The sequence below is a fragment of the Zingiber officinale genome, chromosome 1B, assembly GCF_018446385.1.
Source record: "Zingiber officinale cultivar Zhangliang chromosome 1B, Zo_v1.1, whole genome shotgun sequence".
NCBI lineage: Eukaryota > Viridiplantae > Streptophyta > Magnoliopsida > Zingiberales > Zingiberaceae > Zingiber > Zingiber officinale.
Genome location: NC_055986.1, coordinates 114753356 through 114774932, shown reverse-complemented (window position 1 = coordinate 114774932; position 21577 = coordinate 114753356). Strand labels below are relative to the sequence as shown.

The following is a 21577-nucleotide window of genomic DNA, read 5'->3' as shown; positions in this document are numbered from 1 at the left end:
AAGCTATAAAGTACGAGGAATGTTCATTTTTCTTGGCAGGATTATTCACCCTCCTCTGGTCGGCCTCCAAGGGACCTACACAATTAACGTATGGAGCCCCTGCTGACCATTATGATGAGTATCTACAAATTGTTGAAAAAACTTCCATCGTATGCTTGTTCAGCATTTGCTGATGTGTGATTGATGTATTTAGGGCACAATACTTGAGAAGACCCAATGCTACTGACATTCAACGTTTGCTTGAAATGCATGAACAGATACACTATTTGTACAGTTTGCACTAATAATCTGGTTTTGATGTATGATAAATAGGTTAAAATTAGATGTGTTGTTTGTCTAACTACTTTACCAAGTGTGCAGGAGTTGACTGATCTGAGGGACCTAACATCTGGCTAAAATCCAGTTAGGTTTGGGGGCCCGATAGCTGGTACGAAGTCCAGATAGGTGCGCGAGGTCCGATATCTGGCGGGAAGTCCAATTGGGTTCGTAGGAGCTGACAACCGGCCGAAGTCTAGTTGTGTCTGCGAACCTGACAACTGGCAGGAAGACAAGTGGTAAGTGAAGGTAAACAACTGGAGGAGAGATCCAGTGAGGACGCTTTCCCCGTTGAGGGAACTGTAGGCGTCAATCCAACTTAGGTCTATTTAGAAAACCTAAGTTGAGATCTTGACTAGATCTTGGTCTTGAGGAGACAGGATCTAATTACTACCATATCTGCTATGTTGTTCTAACTCTATTTTACAGAGTAGATATAATCTTTGATTGCCCGGACTAACCTTTTCTTGTAGGAGAAGACTGCTGAAGAAAAGGACTCCAGAGGCCCAGAGCAGGCTGGCCCAGGCAGGCCGCAGGCGCCTAGGCAATCCGAGCGTCCGGACTCGATCCAGGCGCCTAGACTTGAAAAATCATCCATAAGCTGATGTGGAGCATGTCGATTGGCCAAGCCACATGATCCAGGTGTCCGGAGGGGTTCCAGGTGCCCGGAATGGACCTATTTATAGGCCTTCAACCCGGATCTTTAGAACAACAATTGCGACAAGTTTCCTTCTTGCTCAATGCTCTGAAAAAGCTCCTGCGACACTGTGAATCTCCTTCGACAACCAACGACTCAGATTTTCATATTTTTCATGTTGTCGGTAACCTTGTTTTTTGTTCCTGTACTTATCTTGTAACATATTTTGTGAACTATTAGTGGATTGCCCAATGAAAGTACTTAAAGAGTATGGACCTTGGAGTGTGAGTCGTCGAAGGATCCGAACCAAGTAAAACCAACTTGTGTTAGCGTTGTTTATTTCTTCCGTTTTTCGCTGTGTAACTTCATTTTAATTCAAATTTTTCGACGATCGCTATTCACTCCTCTCTCCAGCGTTCTTTTCGATCCTACAAACATGACTTCCCTGACATGTTAGGTAGCCTTGATTGTGTGCATTGAAAATGGAAAATTTTCTCGGTCACTTAGAAAGGTCAGTTTACTCGAGACGATCATGGATTCCGAACAATTATACTTGAAACAGTCACATCGATTGACTTGTGGATATAACATGAATTTTTTGGAGTCGTAGGGTCGAGTAATGATATCAATATGTTTAACGAATCACCTTTATTCAACAATGTATTATAAGGAAATGCATCAGAGGCTAATTTTACAGTAAATGACACATAATATACAAAAGGATACCATCTAACGGACGAAATCTGCCCACAATGAGTTACTTTCATTAAGAACTTTCCGTGCCCCAAGATCCCAAGAGAAAGAAGCTCAAGGAAAGACAGGAGACTATGAGAAAGGATGTCAGACATTTGAGGTGCTTCAATTTCGTTGGGCAATAGTCAGAGGTTCTTGTCAATTTCGGTACAAGAGTAACTTGAAGGATATCATGCTTACGTGTATAATTTTTGCATAATATGATAACTGAGGATGAGGAGATGTAATAAGTACTTGGTTAGATGAAGATAGTAATAATCCTCCTGTACAAATAAATCAAGGCTCAAAAAAAAAATTATGAGAGTATATAAGAAAAACTTGTGAATTATGTGATAATCAAGTGTATCATCAACTTCAAGTTAAGTTAGTGAAACACATATGGGCACGCTACGACTGTGATGAATAAATATTAATTTATTAATTTTAAAGCACTTATATGATGTTTTATTTTTATGTAATATTTTGTAATATGTCATTGGAACTCTTAATACCGTGCCCTTTCTTTTTATTATGTTATCAATAATTTTTTGTTAATTTTTACATAAATAAATGTATAAAATTTAAAATACTAATATAATTATAAATATTAAATTAAAATATTATTTAATATTATATATAGTAAATGGAATTAATGAATTGATAGTGGAGTTATAAAAAAAAAACAAATTGTTGGAGAGGTTTATTCAGGGGAAAAGTGAAGTTTATAACCGGAGTGAGATTTTTAACTGCACGCGGTGGAAATCGAAAAAAAAGCTGGAAAAACTTCCGTTGGACGTGCCCGGATACTTTACTTTTGCCCAAGAATTCTCACTCTATTTCTTTACGATCGGCGACAGGCTTCTCCACTTCGATTGGAGCTATCCTCTCGACGATCTCGATTCGGCGGAGAGCAAAATAAGGTATGAAATGTATGTTTTGACTTGGTTATCGTGTTCCGGGAGGCGTTTTTTTTCCCTTTCTTTTCGTTCGTTTTATTTTTCGAGTGTGATTTGGTTGAGAGTGAGTAGATGCGCGCGAAGTTTAATCTTTTAACTCAAAACCTATGAAGCTCTTCATCTCCTTTTTTTTTTTCTCCCGTTCGATTTGTTGTTTTCTTCGTTGTCTGCTCGTGATATTTGCTTTTTTTTTTCCTTTAGAGTTAATACCCATAATTTTCTTTCTGTTGTGCCGTGGAATGTTTAGATCTTGCCCGAATTGAGACCTCTGTGAAGTTGAACTCGGGAATGATCCTTTTGTTTTCGCAAAGTTGCTTCCTTTTTTTTTTTGGGTGAATTTGCTCTTCTGGATTTGATAGGTAAATTGAAATCTAAATCATAGATGAATTTTCGATTTGGGATTAACAAATTGTTTTTTCTTCCCACTTAAAAGTGTTAGCCAACCATCCCTTTCGACAATTAAACCCTAACCCGCCCGAGTTTCAAATTCCCATCTCAAAGTAGAAGGAAATTAGATATCAATGTCCAGATCTGTCACGTTTGCTGTCTAACTGCTAGCCAACCATCCCTTTCGACAATTAAACCCTAACCCACCCTAGTTTCAAATTCCCATCTCAAAGTAGAAGGAAATTAGATATCAATGTCCAGATCTGTCACGTTTGCTGTCTAACTGCTAAATGCATCATGTTTGTATTTGTTTGTCATCCACCTGCCTCATTCTTCCTCTCTCAGTGTTAGTTGACTTTAAATGTGATGCCAGACCACTCCACCTTCCAATGGATTAATCAAATTCTATTCTCTCTCTTCATTACCAGCACCATCAACAGAACCTCATGGCTCCCACCCAGTTGGTTAGCTGTGATGTAGATAGAACCATCAGCCACAAAATGGACTTCTTTTTTATATACCCTTCTAAGATATCCAAAGTCGCAGCAATGTGGTTAGTAATTGCCATAGGTGTTTTAGCTTTTGATCTCTAGTTCAGGAGGAGATAAAAGAGCCAGGAAATGTTGAGGTATGTATTTACAAATCTCTATTGTTTTAATTTCTCTCTCACGACCTTTGTGGCCTATGCTAATCTAGCACATATGAAGTGTAGATCTTTGTGAATTTCTAAATATTGGGATTTTCAAAAGCTTGTTTATCGACATCCAAGTTTTTTTTGAGCAATGTTTAGTTCCATGACATGGCTGAAGATCTTAATGGTCATATTAAAATTCGGACATAAATAAGTGATTCCTAACTTGCTGTTCATATCAACTTCAATAAGTACTATGATAGTTTTTTCAGTGTCTGAAAATCTAGTATCGTGTAAAACTAATGGCACTTTGCCTCCCAATTTGGCTCTAGTAAGTCCTTGCAGTCCAAAGACAAGTAAGCCTAAACGGATGTAATTATGTTTTCTAAGGTAAAGAGTTTGTGCTACTTCTTCAGATATTAGATTAAGTTTGACTTCAGGGAGATGAAGGGCTTCTTGTCTGAGGTGTCTATATACAGATGTAAAAAAGTTAAGTATTCTTTGACTATATAGTTTTTTAGGATTTAAAGTATTTAAGTGTTCATTGGAGAACATATTTAAATCTTTCTCAATATCTATTATTTCCTCCCGTCGGTGAGGTCCAATGGTAGACATGTTGGTCTTATTATTTGTGAGCAGCCAGGAAATGGTTAAGTTCTCGTGAGACTCATCAGTCCTAGTATACGTTAAAAACTTAGAAGTAATTAGTGGTGTCTTAGGAACTGTTTTTCCTAAAGAAAGTTGACAAGTCTTTGTTTAGCTTAGTTATCGCTTCTTTCCAATTTGTAGATTGTGTATTTCCAAGTATTTGTTTTTCTAGGATGAGTAACTTGTTTTCAATTAAAGATAATCTATAATGAAGTGAATTTAACAACTCTTAGTTACTGTTGTTTTGTTGGATATGAATTTGATCTCCTCTTCTAGTTAATTCTATATGACAATAACTGTCTTCTTTAGTGACTAAGAATTGTTTGGAGTAGTCCAAAGCTTCTTCGTAGCGTGTATTCTCAAATCTAAGTTTGTTCATTTATATTTGATTTCTTTAAGTAGTTTATGAAGAGCATCTAGCTTTTTATAAAGTTGAGTTTTGTTACTTATGATCACTTCCTTGGATTGTAATAGCAAAGCTATGGACTCAGTATCCTTTTTCTTAAGAAGTTTGTCCGCTTGTAACGTACGCTGTAAGGTTTCTTGAGTACCTTTTAGATAATCCAGATTTCTTAAGACTTCAACTAAGATCTAGTTATTTTGAACCAAAGTTTTGGTAAACGTTTCAAGCTTGTGGATTAAAGTTTGTTGTTGAGTTTCTAAAGTTAGTCCTAAATTGATTACTAAGTCAGTAATGGAATTTAAGTGTGCTTTGTCTATGTGTAGATAGTGAGTATAAGCTTTAACCCTGATATAACAACTATGTTTATTGTGATCAAGAGTAATAATTATTCTTGGTTGTAGGGATAAGACTAAATATTCTAGCTTTCTCAGTTGTGATGAAGTAGAAAGCATACACTTAGTTCCCAAAGTTGTAATAAGCTCTGATACCAAGCATTTTATTGCCAAAACTTTTATCAAGGTGATGGTGAAACCAAATTTTCTCACTGTGCCATTGTTTGGGTAATCTAAGCCTTTTTGAAGGATAATTTTCCTTACTTTCTATGTCTCACCAGTGAGCCTCGCCTAGTAGGGAGCAACAAGAACTATGGTCGGCTTCTCAACTCTTCTCTCAGCTCTGAAAAGATCTTACAGTCATCAACTTTGTCTACCTTTCTTAGCCAACACAAGTTTTACAGAGCAAAAGAGAAACAAACAGTTCCATCATCTCCCTTAGCTAGTTATTGATTGGTATACTTAGATAAGGATTTAGGATTATTGACAAGAAAGTGAAGAAAAATAGAGCCTTTGAAAGGCCTAGATAATTTTATTAAGTTCCCATAAGAAAAAAACTAGGTACAGATTTGTACATGCAAAAGAGAAAGAAAGAAACACAACTTTTATAAGAAAAGTATTGAATGTACATAGAACTTACAAACTACTACCGGTTACAGGCTTGTAGAGAATCAGGAGGAGAGAGATGTGTGAGAGAAAAGATGGTGGAAGAACTTTGGAGGAACTTGCTTTTACCCTAAGAGGTTTAAGGGGTTTTTAAGAGGAGAAGAAGAGAGAGCTGTCTTCCGAAGTCGGTTGCCTTTAGCTAAGGTGGTGAGGATGAGAGCGAATCTTGGAAGGTGTTGGATGAGCTGAGTCATTGATGATAAGGGAGCATCTTTGTTGGTGTCGTCTTGTGTCATTACTTACGTTGTTGTTGAGTAAGTGAGTCATTGCTTACGTTGTTGCTAAGTAAGTGCGTCATTGCTTAAGTGTGAACTCCATCATATTAATTAAATTTGCTTCTTCTACTGAGCCCATGATCTTGGTAAGGTGGAAGTTGATTGTCCTTGAGAGAGAGTTTGACTGTCTTTGCTTCTCGTACCATGCTGTATTTTTCTTTTGGTAAAAATGACAAAGGGTTGAATGTTGAATAGAGTATTTAAAAGGGAAAAACTTCATTCCCATTTCTTTAGGCCAATAAATTTTTTGAGTAAAAGTTTCTTCGGTCTAAAGGGTCTTGATAAGGATCCTAAAGCCAAGAATTGCCTTGAACTGAAGATCTCCAATGTTTAATTTGTTCTTCAATTGGTTTAGGAGATGTCCGGTCTTTGCCAGTATGTGAAGGATAGTCTTCAAAAGAAAGGAGATGTACATTTACTCCTTGTATGTCTAATTCCATGACATGTCTGGTGGGTTTGATTTTGAGGTTCACCCATTCTAGAGGAAAACTATCAAAAGAACATAAGATGAAAGTTTCTTTGTTTTCTAAGACGTGTCGTAGAATAATACTTAGTTTGTACGGGCAGTATTGTACAGAGTCCAAATCATGAACCCAAAGTTGTTGTAGCAGACCAAAATCCATCAAGGTGAAAGGTGTAATAATTTAATTTTTATGTTCAAATTTTTCAAAGTGAATGTTGGCTCTCCTGTAGGAGTAAAGTAATTGGCATCTGCTACCTAAGTCTTGAGTTTTTGAGTTGCACATTGGGTAAAAGTATTTTGACATTTGAGTTTGTAAGTATATTCTTCCACATAGACAATGGTAATACCAGGAGTTGGATGTTGATGGAATCAATTAAGTGCTTCACAAAGTTCTATAGACTGCTTGAAAGAAGAACTATCTCCAAGGGTTCGGATGTAAGCTAGTATATCTTCTGGTAAATCTTTGCCCAGAAAATATAGTTTCTTCTTTTCTTCCGCTTTTAGCTTGCAGGATTTCAAGAGATTGATAATCCATTGGCTGTTGTATACTTGTAGGGACAAAAAGTAAGTCACTTTCTTGTAGTAGAGAGGCAGAAGTGGTTTGAGTCTTATTATTTGTAGTAAGTGTTGCCTTTAAGTATGACTTGTCTGCTTTAATCTTGCCATTTGTTCTGAGTGAGACTGATAAAGAAATTTAGCCCTAGTTTGGTCCTAAGTCATAAGCTTGTTCAACAGAATAAAACCCCTCATGGGAGGGTTTGTTTTCTTCTTGGAGGACGATTTTGACTTCATCCCAAGTAGAGTATAATCCTGCTTGTGTTCATGAGAAGATAGCATAGCAAGAAAACTTTTTCTTGTTTGTGTAACGTTGTTAGGAAATAACTTGACAGAGCATTAATAATGGCAATTTTATGATTGGCTATTCCAAGTGAAGTAGGTGAAGTAAGGATGTTCCATATATTATCTATTAGACAATGTTGTATTGCTCTTAAATCAACTTGAAAAGTGTCTTCTCTTCATAGGTAGTGCTGAAGTTCTTGATTACCAAACTTTATAGTCTTATGACCATAAATTTGAACCTTCTTTTGTTTGTCCATTGTCGTGAAATATTGTAAGTGAGTGCAGTAATCTAGATAAAGTATCAACTAGAGAATTATTGATCCAAAAACTTCCAAATCCTTATGTAGGTATGCCTCCGGAAAGTACAAAGAAAAATGTCATCTTACTTCTTTAGACTATGAAAGTTTAGCAGTCATTTATTGCGTAGACTCTTTTATGTTATTTATTTGTAGTAAAGTAGAAATTACAATTAGAATAGGCTGAGGCAATAGTTCGCTATAGTTAGCAGACCAAGGGAACTAGAAAATATTAGGTTCAAAATGATGGATCAAATTCACTAACACAATTATCAATAGTGGATTAAAAATAAATTGGGAACATATTAAAGAAATTAATAATTCTCTAGTTGATACTTTATCCAGATTATTGCACTCACTTACAATATTTCACAACAATGGACAAACAAAAGAAGGTTCAAACTTGTGGTAATAAGACTCTATGAAGTTTGGTAATCAAGAACTTCAACACTACCTACGAAGAGAAGATACATTTGATTTAAGAGCGTACAACATTGTCCATATAGACAATATATGGAACATCCCTACTTCACCTTGAATAGTTAATTATAAAATTGTCATTATTAATGCTCTTTCAAATTATTTCCTAATAACATTACACAAACAGGAAAAAATTTACTTGCAATGCTTTTCTTAGGAACACAAGCAGGATTATACTCTACTTGGGATGAAGTCAAAATCGTCCTCCCAGAAGAAAACAAACCTCCTATAAGGGGTTTTATTCTATTGAACAAGTTTATGACTTACTTAGGCCCAAATTTCTTTATCAGTCCCTCACTCAGAATAGATGACAAGAATCAAATAGATAAGTCATACTTAAAGGCAACACTTATTACTGAGAATAAGAGTCAGACCACTTCTACCTCTCTACTATAAGAAAGTGACTTACTTTTTATCCCTACAAGTATACAACGGTCAATTGATCATCAATCCCTTGAAATCCTGCAAGCTAAAAGCGGAAGAAGACAAAAAACTATATTACCAAAAGATATACTAACTTACATTCAAATCCTCGGAGATACTCTACTTTCAAGCAGTTTATAGAACTTGGTGAAACACTTAATTGGTTTCATTAACATCCAACCCTTGATATTACCATTGTCTACGGGGAAGAATATAAGTTGCAGATGCCAATTACTTTACTCGGAGAGCCAACATTCACTTTGAAAAATTGAAACATAAAAATTACAGGCGAAGACTTATTACACCCTTCACTTTGATGGATTTTGGTATGCTACAACAACTTTGGGCCATGATTTGGACTCTGTACAATACTTTCCGTATAAACTAAGTATTATTCTACAATACGTCTTAGAAGACAAAGAAACTTTCATCTTATGTTGTTTTGATAGTTCTCCCTCAGAATGGGTGAACCTCAAAATCGAACCCACTAGATATATCATCAAATTAGACATACAAGGAGTAAATGTACATCTCTTTTGTTTTGAAGACTATCTTTTACGTATTGACGAAGATTGGACTTCTCCTATACCAATTGAAGAACAAATTAAATATTGGAGATCTTTAGTTCAAGGTAACTCTTGGCTTTGGGATCTTTATCAGGACCCTTTAGACTACACTTTGGCCGGAGAAACTTTTATTGAAAATATTTATTGGCCTAAAGAAATTGGAACGAAGTTTTTTCCTTTTAAATACTCTACTCAACATTCAACTCTCTGTCATTTTTATCAAAAGAAAAATATATCATGATATGAGAAGCAAAGACATAGTCAAACTCCCTCTCAAGGACAATCAACTTCCACCTTACCAAGATCCATAGGCTCAGTATAACAAGCTAATTTAATTATTATGATGGAGTTATGACTTAAGCAATGATGCACTTACTTAGCAACAACGTAAGCAATGACTCACTTACTCAGCAACAACATATGTAATGACAAAAGACTTTCATTTACAAAGATGCTCCCTTATCATCGATGACTTAGCTCATCCAACACCTTCCAAGATTCGCTCTCATCCTCACCACCTCAGCTAAAGGCAACTCCAGAAGATAGCTCCTCTCTTCTTCTCCTCTTAAAAACCCCTTAAACCTCTTAACGTGCGTTTGGTTCAAGTTATCATGTATAACCTTGGTTATGTTATTACCAGGTAATCGCATAACCAAGATTATGGGGAATAAAACATAACCAAATGTTATTTGGTTCAATCTAGGTAATGCAACAAAAACATGTTTGTTTGAAGGTTTTAATGAATAATCTAGTTTAGTATTTTACTAGATTACCCTTAGTTACAAAACCAACTATACATAATAATAATAATAATAATATTATTATTATTATTATTATTATTATTATTTAAACTCTATTCTATTTTACTATATTTTCACGTTTTTTTTTATTTATATATATTTTTATTTTTTTATGTTTTTTTTTATTTTTTTAAGTTTTTTTTTACTTTTTTATTTTTTAGGGGTTTTTACATTTTTCTTTTTTTTTAATGTTTTTTAACATTTTTTATTATTTTTTACTTTTTTTATTTTTTTACGTTTTTTCTATTTTTTATTTTTTATGTTTTTTTGCATTTTTTTAATGTTTTTTCTATTTTTTTTATTTTGTATGTTTTTTATTTTTTAATGTTTTTTCTATTTTTTTATTTTTTTTATTTTTTTTATTTTTAAAGTTTTTTTTACCATTTTTTATTTTTTAAAAATTTTTAATTATTTTTTATTTTTTAAAAAAATTTATGTTTTATTTTATTTTTTTATTTTCCATTTTTTCCTTTACATTTTACTTTTTTTCACATTTTTTCTTTTATCCGAGGGTATTTTGGGTAAAAAAAAATCGATAACCCCGGAATCAAGAAAAACCTTAGTTTTCCGATTCCTGGTTGCATGCCCCTTTTGCTGACGTGTCGGGCATGGAACATTACTCAGGAATCATCGATTACCTAAATCAAACAGGGTTTTTGTTGATAACCTTGGATGGATAACCAAGGTTATCAAGGATAACCTCCAACCAAACGCACCCTTAGGGTAAATGCAAGTTTCTCCAAAGTTCTTCCACCATCTTTTCTCTCACACATCTCTGTCCTCCCGATTCTCTACAAGCTTGTAACCGGTAGTAGTTTGTAAGTTCCATGTACATTCAATACTTTTCTTATAAAGGTTGTGTTTCTTTCTTTCTCTTTTGCATGTACAAATCTGTACATAGTTTTTTTCTTATGGCAGCTTAATAAAATTATTTAGGCCTTTCAAAGGTTCTGTTGTTCTTCACTTTCTTGTAAAAAATTCTCAGTTCTTATCTAAGTATACCAATAGGTAGCACAATAACTAAGCTAAGGGAGAGGATGGAACTGTTTGGTTCTCTTTTGCAACCTGTGTTGGCTAGGTAAGGTAGACAAAGTTGATGACCGTAAGACCTAAAAAGAGTCGGGGTAAGATTGAGAAGCCGACCATAGTTTTTGTTGCTTCCTACTAGGTGAGGCTCACTGGTGAAACATAGAAAGTAAGAAAAATTATCCTTCAAAGCGGTTTAGATTACCTAAAAATTTGAAAACATCAATGCCGTGAGAAAATTTGGTATCACCATCACCTTGATAAAAGTTTTGGCAATAAAAAGTTTGGTATCAGAGCTTATTAAGACTTTGGGAACTAAGTGTATGCTTTCTACTTTACCAGTGAGAAAGTTGGAATATTTAGACTTAGCCCTACAATCAAGAACAATTATTTCTCTTGATTACAATAAACATAGCTGTTATATCAGGGTTGAAGCCTACACTCACTATCCAACACACACTTAAATTTAGTTTAGGGCTAACTTTAGAAATTCAACAACAAACTTTAGTCCACAAGCTTGAAATGTATACCAAAACTTTGGTTCAAAATAACCAGATTTTAGCTGAAGTCTTAAGAAATCTGGATTATCAAAAAGCTACTCAGGAAACCTTACAGCTTACGTTACAAGCGGACAAACTTCCTAAGAAAAAAAACTCAACTTTATGAAAAGCTAGATGCTCTTCATAAACTACTTCAAGAAATCAAATATAAATGAACAAACTTAGACTTGAGAATATATACTACGAAGAAGCTTTGGACCACTCCAAACAATTTTCAGTCACTATATAGGACGATTATTGTCATATAGAATTAACTGGAAGAGGAGATCAAATCCATATCCAACAAAACAACACTATCATAGCATTGTTATCTTCACTTCATTATAGATTATCTTTAATCGAAAGCAAGTTACTCATCCTAGAAAAACAAATACTTGGAAATACACAATCTACAGATTGGAAAGAAGCGTTAACTAAGCTAAACAAAGACTTGAGTCAGCTTTCTTTAGGAAAAACAGTTCCTAAGACACCACCTATTACTTCTAAGTTTTTAACTTATACTAGGCCTGATGAGTCTCACGAGAACTGAATCATTTACAGGCTCCTCACCAACAGTAAGACCAACAAAAGCCAATATTACTTCCTGGTTAGACACTATTCTCACCTGAAGAAATGATAGATATTGAGAAAGATTAAAATATTTTCTCCATTGAACAATTAAATATTTTGAGTCCTAAAAGACTATATAGTCAAGGAATACTTAACTTTTCTATATCCGTATATAGACACCATAGACAAGAAGCCCTTCATCTCCTTGACGGAGGAGAAGTCAAACTTAATCTAATGTCTGAAGAAGTAGCACGAACTCTTTACCTTAGAAAACATAATTACATCCATTTAGGTTTAATTGTCTTTGGACTGTGAAGACTTACTAGAGCTAGATTGGGAGGCAAAATGCTATTAGTTTTACACGAGACTAGATTTTCATACACTGAAAAAGCTATCATAGTACTTATTGAAGTTGATATGAACAACAACTTAGGAATCACTTATTTATTACGGCCAATTTCAAGGAGATAATCTTCAATTAGATATTATTTTTTTAGGCAAAACTATGAATCATATGCGCAATCATTTTAAAATAACTATGACCGATATAATTGAATCCTTAACCACAAAAGGAATATACTTTCTCAAACCACGAGAATATACTTCTGAGATGTTAGCAGGATTAGAATGGAGCATTACTTTGAAAAATCTTGATCTCACTTTAAAACCCACAACACTTCCCTTATGTACAAAGACAGACATGACAAATTGTACAATTTTCTGGATATCAACCAACTACTTCTCCTACAGAAATAGAAGACATACCAAACAATGACAATTTAAGCTTAATGTTTCTATCAGAAGATGCCTTTAAGTGTTCTTCAGCAACTTGGAAAAAGACACCTGCAATTAGTACAATGAAATAAAATCAAACGAGCAAGTACTCTAGCAAAAACTTATACTATGATAAACACAGTAGAAGAACTACATAGTTTTTTTTTTCAGACTTAGATGAATAAGTCTTTATGTCTTCTAAGGTTGCTTTATTACTAACTGACTAAGATTTAGTGGAATAAGCCTTTGAACATAAACACCAAAAGCTTCCTGCTGCTACTTGGATATTATATTTTGATGACGACAGAAATATAATAGCCCAGAATACTAAAAGCTACTTGACTACTAAGGTCAATGAAGAGGAAGATAATACTAGCCTTCCCTCATCTAACATGAGTATCCCAACCTCAGCCAAAAACTGCACGAATCAAGTTGAATCATCTGCTACTTCAAAACCCTATCAAGTACGACTACTAGAAAGTAAAATGAGAACTATGGATTATGGACAAGGACACCCTCCTCGAACTAGGATAGTACCTTATACAAACAACAATCCTTTAGTTCAAAACATAGGAAAAAGACGATCCTCGGAAGTAACATTCTGTGGAAAGGACTCTATCTTGTTAAATATAACTAAATGTGACCCACAGTTATATGACACTTAGAGCAATAGATAGTCATGAAACGAGATTATCAAGCGAAGCATGAACTAGATATAGAAACAGGAGATGCCATGATACGAGTGGTAGAAAATTATTTGGGAGGCATTGCTAGAGCGGCATGGCAAGATTTTCAACTTCATTTTCCAGATGAAGTTACAAGAATTGCTTTACAAGGAAACAATATACTTATTTTCTATTATGCCATCCACCAACTATTAACAGCGAAGGATGCCGATACAAGACTAGATATATGACAAAAAGAAGCAATGAGAGAATTAGAACAACTTTAATTATTCATTTGGAATTGCATCAAACCCTTTTGTAATGACTTTTTAGCTCTCACAACAATATCAAGAAATTACTGCAATCCAGCCTTAGGAGAAAGATTGTTTAGTAAACTTCCTGGAGACTTGGGAAAAGAAATTTATAAGTCATGGATTGATCTGCATATACCTGCACTTAGGGGTGTTAATTCGGGTTCAGGTCAGGTTGGAATTTTTTTAAAAAAAATCCCAACCCAAATCTAACTCGAACTTGAATACAACTTGAAACTTCTAAACCTGAATCCGACCAATCCGAACCTAACCCGAATAACCTGATTCAATTTTTTTTTTTTTTTTTGTCTATTTCCCCAATAATTCTTCACTTTTATCTCAATACTTCATCATTATCATACTAACATTGATATTAAATAAAAGCATCTAATTTTCAAAATAAAATTTGATTTAACCCCAAAAAACTCACTAAACCCTAAATTCGAGTCAACTCGAACCCGATCCGAAAACTTTCAATCCGAAAACCCTCCAACCTGAACCCGAAAATTCCCAACCCTAACTTGATTTTTTTCGGGTAGACTTTGGTCGGATCGGACTCATTTTTGACACCCCTACTTGCACTATTTGATAACATAGGAATAGTATTCACCACATTTTAGCCACACGTAAGGAAAAATGTACTTATATACATATACAAAAACAACTTAAAAATTAACAATATGAGTTTTGTAGTCAAATTTACACTTCGCAACAATACGGAACAACCAACCACCAAAAACATAGATGAAAAAGAGAGGGAATAAAACCCATGATCATGCCTAAACCAAAACTTAAACCAAAGAAAACTTATTATGTTAGAAAAAGTAAGGAAAAGAAGTCATACTTAAACAAAGAAAGACATGTTAGAAAGTTCAAACCCAACAAAACTTATGCCAATACCATTACCTGTTTCGCTTGTAATGAATCAGGACATCTTTCTTCAGCCAAGAAAAATTTGTATAGCCGAGAAGCTAGACTAGTTGGTTGTACAAACCTAGACTTAATAGTAGTACAATTCGATGTATCCGATACCTCTTCAATATATTCTATAATCTGTTAATGACTTAGAAGAAATCTCTCCTTATACTTTAATCAACTCATTTTTGCAACTAGCTTATGACTCACTCCCCTTTACACCAGACGACACCGATACTTTCGAAGACACTCTCGATCCTATAAACAACTTTGACTTAATGTATCATCAATTCATTCCCCAAAACTTACAAGATTTATGTTTTGACCAACGAACTTGTACTCATGAATGGAATTTAAAAGAAGGAACAGATAATGTCCTTGCAACGAGGAACTTGTAGACTGTAAAAAACAATGTTGTAATTTATGTTTAAACACAATCTTTCAAGTCACCATTCCTCCCACTCACACTGTCGGTGGCAATACTAGGAATGTCCTTCTAGAAACTAGGGTTTCTGTCTTAGAAACTAGGGTTTCTGTCTTAGAAACGAGACTTAATCTCCTAGAAACTGAATTAGCACAGATCATAACTCTTTTACCAATAAAGGTAAAAGCCTCATTATCTGAGAGGGCCTTGAGGACACTGACCTTGTGTTATTCAAACTCCAAGAATTTGCAATACTGGAACTACTATTGATATCTGTGTTCAATGTACTCTTAATATACAGGGTCATGAACTCACTTTACATGCTTTTATCGATAGTGGTGCTACAACTTCTACCATTGAGAGATTTAAGGGGTTTTTATAGAGGAGAGGAAGAGAGGAGCTGTCTTCTAGAGTTGGTTGCCTTTAGCTAGGGTGGTGAGGATAAGAGCGAATCTTGGAAGGTGCTGGATGAGCTGTGTCGATGATAAGGGAGGATCTTTGTTGGTACTGTCTTGTGTCATTGCTTACGTCGTTGCTGAGCAAGTGAGTCATTACTTACGTTGTTGCTGAGTAAGTGTGTCATTGCTTAAGTCATAACTCCATCATTTTAATTAAATTAGCTTCTTCTATTGAAACCATGGATCTGACTGGTTATGTGATGTTTAGTGTAAAAAAGATATCTTTTCCTTGAACTTTGTTTTTGGAGTCTGGACTCTTTTGGCTTTGTTAATGGTGAATCATCTGCAAAACTACTGACTCTTTTGTTAACCAACCTGTTTTATAAACAGACTTAATACTGTTAGAAATTAGCATGTTAATGTTGTTAATAAAATTTTCTTCATACCAAACACCTACCTCTTTGAAGGAATTGATTCTTCGCATTCATCCAACTTTGGATTTTTTGCTACACGCTTCTGTTTCTTCTTTGCGGACTTCGTGAACAATGAGTTATGGAGGGATATCCTCTGTTAACAAACACCTTAAATATCATCAACAAATATTTCTTCTTGAAAAACACTTCTCTCTAAGAGAGACGTTAAGATCTGGCATGGATACTTAATCCAGGAACTATGTTAAGATTTCATTTGCTTTTAATTTAAGTTTAGAAACCTTTTATTTTTGACAGCCTTTATTATGGTACTAAGAAGGTATTATATTCTTCTTGATTGTAAACTATCTCTGAAGTCAGTTTGTTTGTTCAATGTGGTAATCAATAATCCAGGGCCGTCTCAAGATTCCTTGAGGCCCTAGGCAAAAAAATTAAAAAATAAATTTTTTTAATATATTTTTAATTTTCTTTAACATTTTTCATTTAGATTTGGGACCGAAAATAATAATTTTAAAAATATATTTTTAAAATTAGTTATTAAAAAGAATTAAATATTATTTTTTAAAAAAACTAATTTTTGATATAAAATTTAGTGTTCTGACGGGTATTTTGATAATAATTTTATTTTTTATTAATAAAATTATTAAATTATTTAATCTTTTTAGTTAGAATGTCAAATAGACTTTATTAATTTTAATTTTAAAAAATTTATTTTTGCTAATGCATTTTACTTTGTATTTTATGATAAAAAAATCTCTAATTCATATTATTATCGAGAAATAAAAAGAAAGAGCGAGGAAGAAATATTATCGGCAAAGGAAGAGAAGGACGTTCTCTCCGAGTATCATCGGTGAGGAAGGAGAAACATGCAAAATCGCTGATGAAAAAAAGAAAAGGGCACAATGCACTGATGAGAGAATTATTAGGATTTTTAAGAAATATTGATGAGAAAAGAATTCATTAGGTTTTATAAGAATAGTATTACTAATTGCAAAATAAAATGGGAATCGGAGTAATAATAAAAAGAGAAAGAAATATGTCAATTTAAAAATGAATTATATTTAAGGCAGAATAAAATCTCATATAAAATTATGGTAGGCAATTAATGAGTAAATAAAGATAACTACAAGGTATAAATAGGAAGTGGAATCATAATGAATTATTGACAAGGTGTCATTAATGAATTAGCAAGACATTTATAATTAATTAATATTAATGATGCTAATTTAATTTTTTTAATATCTTTAATTAATTAATCAATGGGCCCCAATAAAATTGGGGCCTAGCCGGGCCTGCAATAATCATTCTTAAAGTTCTTATGTACTACTTTTGATCTTTATTACTCAGCCTTGCTTCTGCCTACGGACTTTAAATCTTTACTCAAATGGCATATGGTGGATAAACGTTTTGGCATATTTTGCAGATCATGCACTTATGATGGAAGTCCTGAGACAAAATGACAACCAGTTGATTGTGTTCAAGTTAGAAAATAAGGCTACATGTGAAGAAAAAAAAGATCATGCATCACCTTTTCCAGAAAAAGAGAGCCGATTTGTAGATCGTTCGCTGGATATGTTCATGGACGACAAAGCTTCAACTAGAAGAAACCAGATTAAATCTGAAACTTCTGAAGCTATGCTTAAGATTCCTCCAGATAGGTCTGGTTTAATCGAAGAAGATACTAAATTATACTTGGATAAAGCTGTTGCATATCTTGAACAACCAGACACAAAAGTTCTTTCCAACTCTGAAGTATGCCCTGTTATAAGAAACAGTCACTTTGATGAAGGCTTAGTCTCTCATAATACTGTTTTGTTTGAGCATAATGAGGTCAAAGATATCTCTGCAATAAATAAGAATAGTGATCTAAATGGACAAGTCATAGTGGGTCCTCTGAACTCCATACAAGATTTGAAGCAACAAACAGCAATCGAAAAGTCTACTGAGGATCAAAACTCCCCTAAATTAATCGTACTTGATGTAAAAACAAGCACACTAGACCTGGTCAAAAATCACAAATTTTCTCCAAATATTACTTTAGAAGAGTTGCTCTTGAAAGAAGGTTCTGACAAAGATCACTGCCAAGCGGATGCAATCTCCTTGGACTTCAGCAGAAATCACCAACATTGTATTGATCATGAGAAAGTCGAGAAGGTATTGTATTTCACAAAATCGTATTTTATTTTTATTTTTGAACCTTGCAAAGAGGAGCTCAGAGCAAGTAGATTCAATAATGTTTTGTTTTAGTATTCCTAAATTATACTACTTTCCCAAAGTAGAGACTAGAGAATAGGGACATTGAATCTATTTCTCTTTATTGACTACTTTGCTTTTTTTTTATCATATTATGGCTGATCCTGTCCGAGCTCTGAGTCGACGGACGCTGGGGACGTGGCGCTCTCCGCTGTCCTTTGGTGTTGAGGTGGACTTCCGGTGAACCTGCAAAGAAGCCGAGCCGGGAGGGGTTTCCCGGCGACGACCCTCCGACGCTCAAGTCAGGCAACGAAGAAGCAGAGTAACGTTACTGTGGCTACAGTGATGAGAATCGCATACCTTCGTCGAAGTCTGGGGGTCCTTATATAGGACCCCGGGGAGATGCGGGCACGCTTCTCGATGCGTGCACGTTTCTCTAAACATACCTCAGTAGGGTTGTGTCAGAAAAGTATGCCTGACTCCATTCCGCAATCGTCCGAGCATATCTCTGACGTGACAGTGGAAACTTCCACCGTACGATACTCTGTTCGCTCCGGCCGCCGACCGTGCTGTTTGTCGGTGGCAGGTGTCTCGAGGATGATGTTACCAGTTGTCCCTTTGCGCCACTTGCCTGTTCCCGTGCCGAGCGGACCAGCCGCTCGACGCTCATGGCCTCCGGGCATGCTCCGGTACCTCGGACCGGGCAGGGGAGCCCCGCTCATGTGCTCGGATGGGATTGCGCCCTATTGTCTTGTGGCTCGGCCGAGCGGCCTGTCCGCTTGGCACAGAAACTCTTTTACCTTGAGCATCGGAAACCCGACCCCTGGTCGAGCTGTCTTTCGTTCGGCCGTGGACACCCATGGCTGGATGTTCAGCCGGCCGGATGTTTGGTCGGCCCTCCAGTCCGCTCGACATGACCTCTGCCCGCTCGGCACGACCTTGGGGTTGACCCTCTTGACCACTGCCCTCCACGTGTCGTTGACCTCCCGCCAACGAGGGTCCCCCGTTCTTACCACCGGGTTTGGCCATAATCAAATTTGTCAGTTATTTATGTTTCTTCTCTACATTGGAGGTAGTATGGTGCTGAAGGAACTATAAAGTGTAGCCTATCTTATTTGTATATGATACTTAGCTTTTAGTGCTTTTATACGATAGTTAAATTCTAGATATTAGAGAAGACAGACGAGCAATCTTAACTCTTCAAGTTATGGAGAATTGCTATTAGTCATTCTGTTTTCCACTGAAACTATCATTTCCTTTTCTAGTTGGTTGGTTCAGAACATAATCGTGACTTATACATGGGTGTATGACAGACTAAAACTGAAGAGGCATGCTCCATGACAACAACTTCATCCATTGTTGACCCCAAGTCCGATGAGAACACTGGAGTCGACAAGTATCCTTCTGTTGATACATCAGAGTTATTGAGAGAGGGATGTTCTACATTCCCTGAAATGACTTTTGAATCCACTCGTTCTGACCACAGTGGAACTGAGAGCATTCCCCATGCCGGGGTGGAGCTTATTGTGTCTAAAGCAGAAGCAGCAATTGCCATGGATAAAGGGGAAATTAGAGATGGGCAAGAGCCATTGCAGGTTCCGAACCTTACCTTTAATTCCACAAGTACCAATCACAGTAAAACTGAGGGAAATCTTACTGATGTCCTGGTGAACCGTTCCGTGTCTGAAGCAGAAGCAATGGCTGTCAGGGCGGAGAAAGGAGACAACACAGACTTTCAAGAATCCTTGAAGGTTCCAAGTCCTACTTGTGATTCCACACTTGATGACCACAGTGAAACTGAGGCTAATGTTCCTGTTGACGAGGTGGAGCTGATTGTGCCCGAGGTAGAACCAACAGCTGCCGTCAAGGAGAAAAAAGCAAGCACAGTTTGTCAAGAATCCTTACATGTTCAAAAGTTTTCTGTCCCTCAATTGGCCGTTCTTGATGCCACAGCTGATCCGCCACGAAGTTCCTTCTCTCACAGTTATGGTGCAGACTTGATTATTTCTGGTCCAAGAACATCTTCAGAGCATATTCCATACTCTGGTAGCATTTCTATGCGTTCTGAAAGCAGCACAACGAGTACTCGTTCCTTTGCCTTCCCAGTGTAAGAAACACTTCCATCCTTGAACCTTTTTTTTGTTTGTTCCATAAGATCATTATTCGGTAATTGCACAAAGTTCATGACTTGCAATAGGTAATATTCAGCCATTAGCACCTGCATTGTATGATACCCATTATCATCTAAGGATCAATGAATTACATTTTGACAGATAAAGTTAGAGCTTGTTAATCGATATCAATTTCTGTCAACTGAGCTGATACACAGACTAGATGCCTGAGCGTAGAACATTTGCACTCTTTCGAGATTACGGCTGTTCTAATGCATAGAAGTCTAGGAGATATATGCAATATTCAGTCACTGGCACCTGATGTTCTAATGCATAGAAGTCTAGGAGATATATGCAATATTCAGTCACTGGCACCTGATGTTCTAATGCATAGAAGTCTAGGAGATATATGCAATATTCAGTCACTGGCACCTGCATCATACGACCCGCACTTGATGAACTAAGGATTAACCAAAATTGCATTTTGAAGCTAAACTCAAAGCCCACCGACTGAGTCGACATTCTAATAATCACTTGGAGCGACGTTGATCATTGTCTATTTCTGTGAACTAATACATAAGAATAGAATCCTGAACTTTTGAAATACGCCAAGGAAAATTTGACTGCCTTAACAGATCATGGCTGCTCTTGCACAGAGGACTAAGAGAAAACTCTTGCCTAGTCCCTGATCAATAGAAAAGCCTAGTATATTGTGTGCCCGAGTATACATACGTGAGCTAACAATCAATGCTTCAACCATTAACATTAATTTAGCTTCTCAGAATTGAAACACTATTTATTGTTATGTATATTGGTTTATGTTAAAAAGATTTTTCATGAGTATCTACTTCTATGAATGCAGATTACAAAGAGAGTGGAATACCAGTCCAGTGAAAATGGCTAAAGCTAGGAAGCATCGATGGAGATTCGGACTCGGTTGCTGTAAAATCTAAACATATATTTGTCATCAGGCTTTCGTTTTATTATTTTATTATTTTATTTTTTAAAATTATTTGTGATCTCCATATGGCCTTATACTTAGTGAGCACTAATAAAGCGAGTGTGTGCCCAAGTGATTTTGTTAATTCCTCTACTATGGATTAAAAATAAGAGATAATTCAATAGATAATTCTGAATCTCTTATTTTTCTTTGACAAACAAAGAGAAAAAAGTGGAAATTTAAAAATAAAAGAAAAAGTAAAATATACGTATTTTTTATAGCTCAGCCACTACGGTAATTTACCAAAGGGGGTTATTTGGATATTATATTTATCAAAAGGTGCATCGATTGATATTTATCAAAAGATGTAGTTTAACAAATTCAATTCTCAGATTACCGTTTTGGTTATCTGGCAATCATATTTTTCAAT

General features: G+C 35.5%; 1 protein-coding gene across 2 annotated transcripts; it reads left to right on the top strand.

Annotated features, from left to right (window-relative positions):
* Positions 1-2411: 2411 nt before the first annotated feature.
* Positions 2412-21279, top strand: LOC121974326. Of its 2 annotated transcripts, XM_042525343.1 has the most exons (5): positions 2412-2604; positions 3456-3655; positions 17327-18057; positions 19410-20203; positions 21070-21279. In XM_042525343.1, the coding sequence occupies exons 3-5, from the start codon at positions 17338-17340 to the stop codon at positions 21158-21160; spliced, it is 1605 nt and encodes a 534-aa protein (XP_042381277.1). In that variant the 5' UTR covers positions 2412-2604; positions 3456-3655; positions 17327-17337; the 3' UTR covers positions 21161-21279. The 2 variants fall into 2 exon arrangements, with proteins under 2 accessions (XP_042381277.1, XP_042381269.1); XM_042525335.1 differs by lacking the exon at positions 3456-3655.
* Positions 21280-21577: the final 298 nt, after the last annotated feature.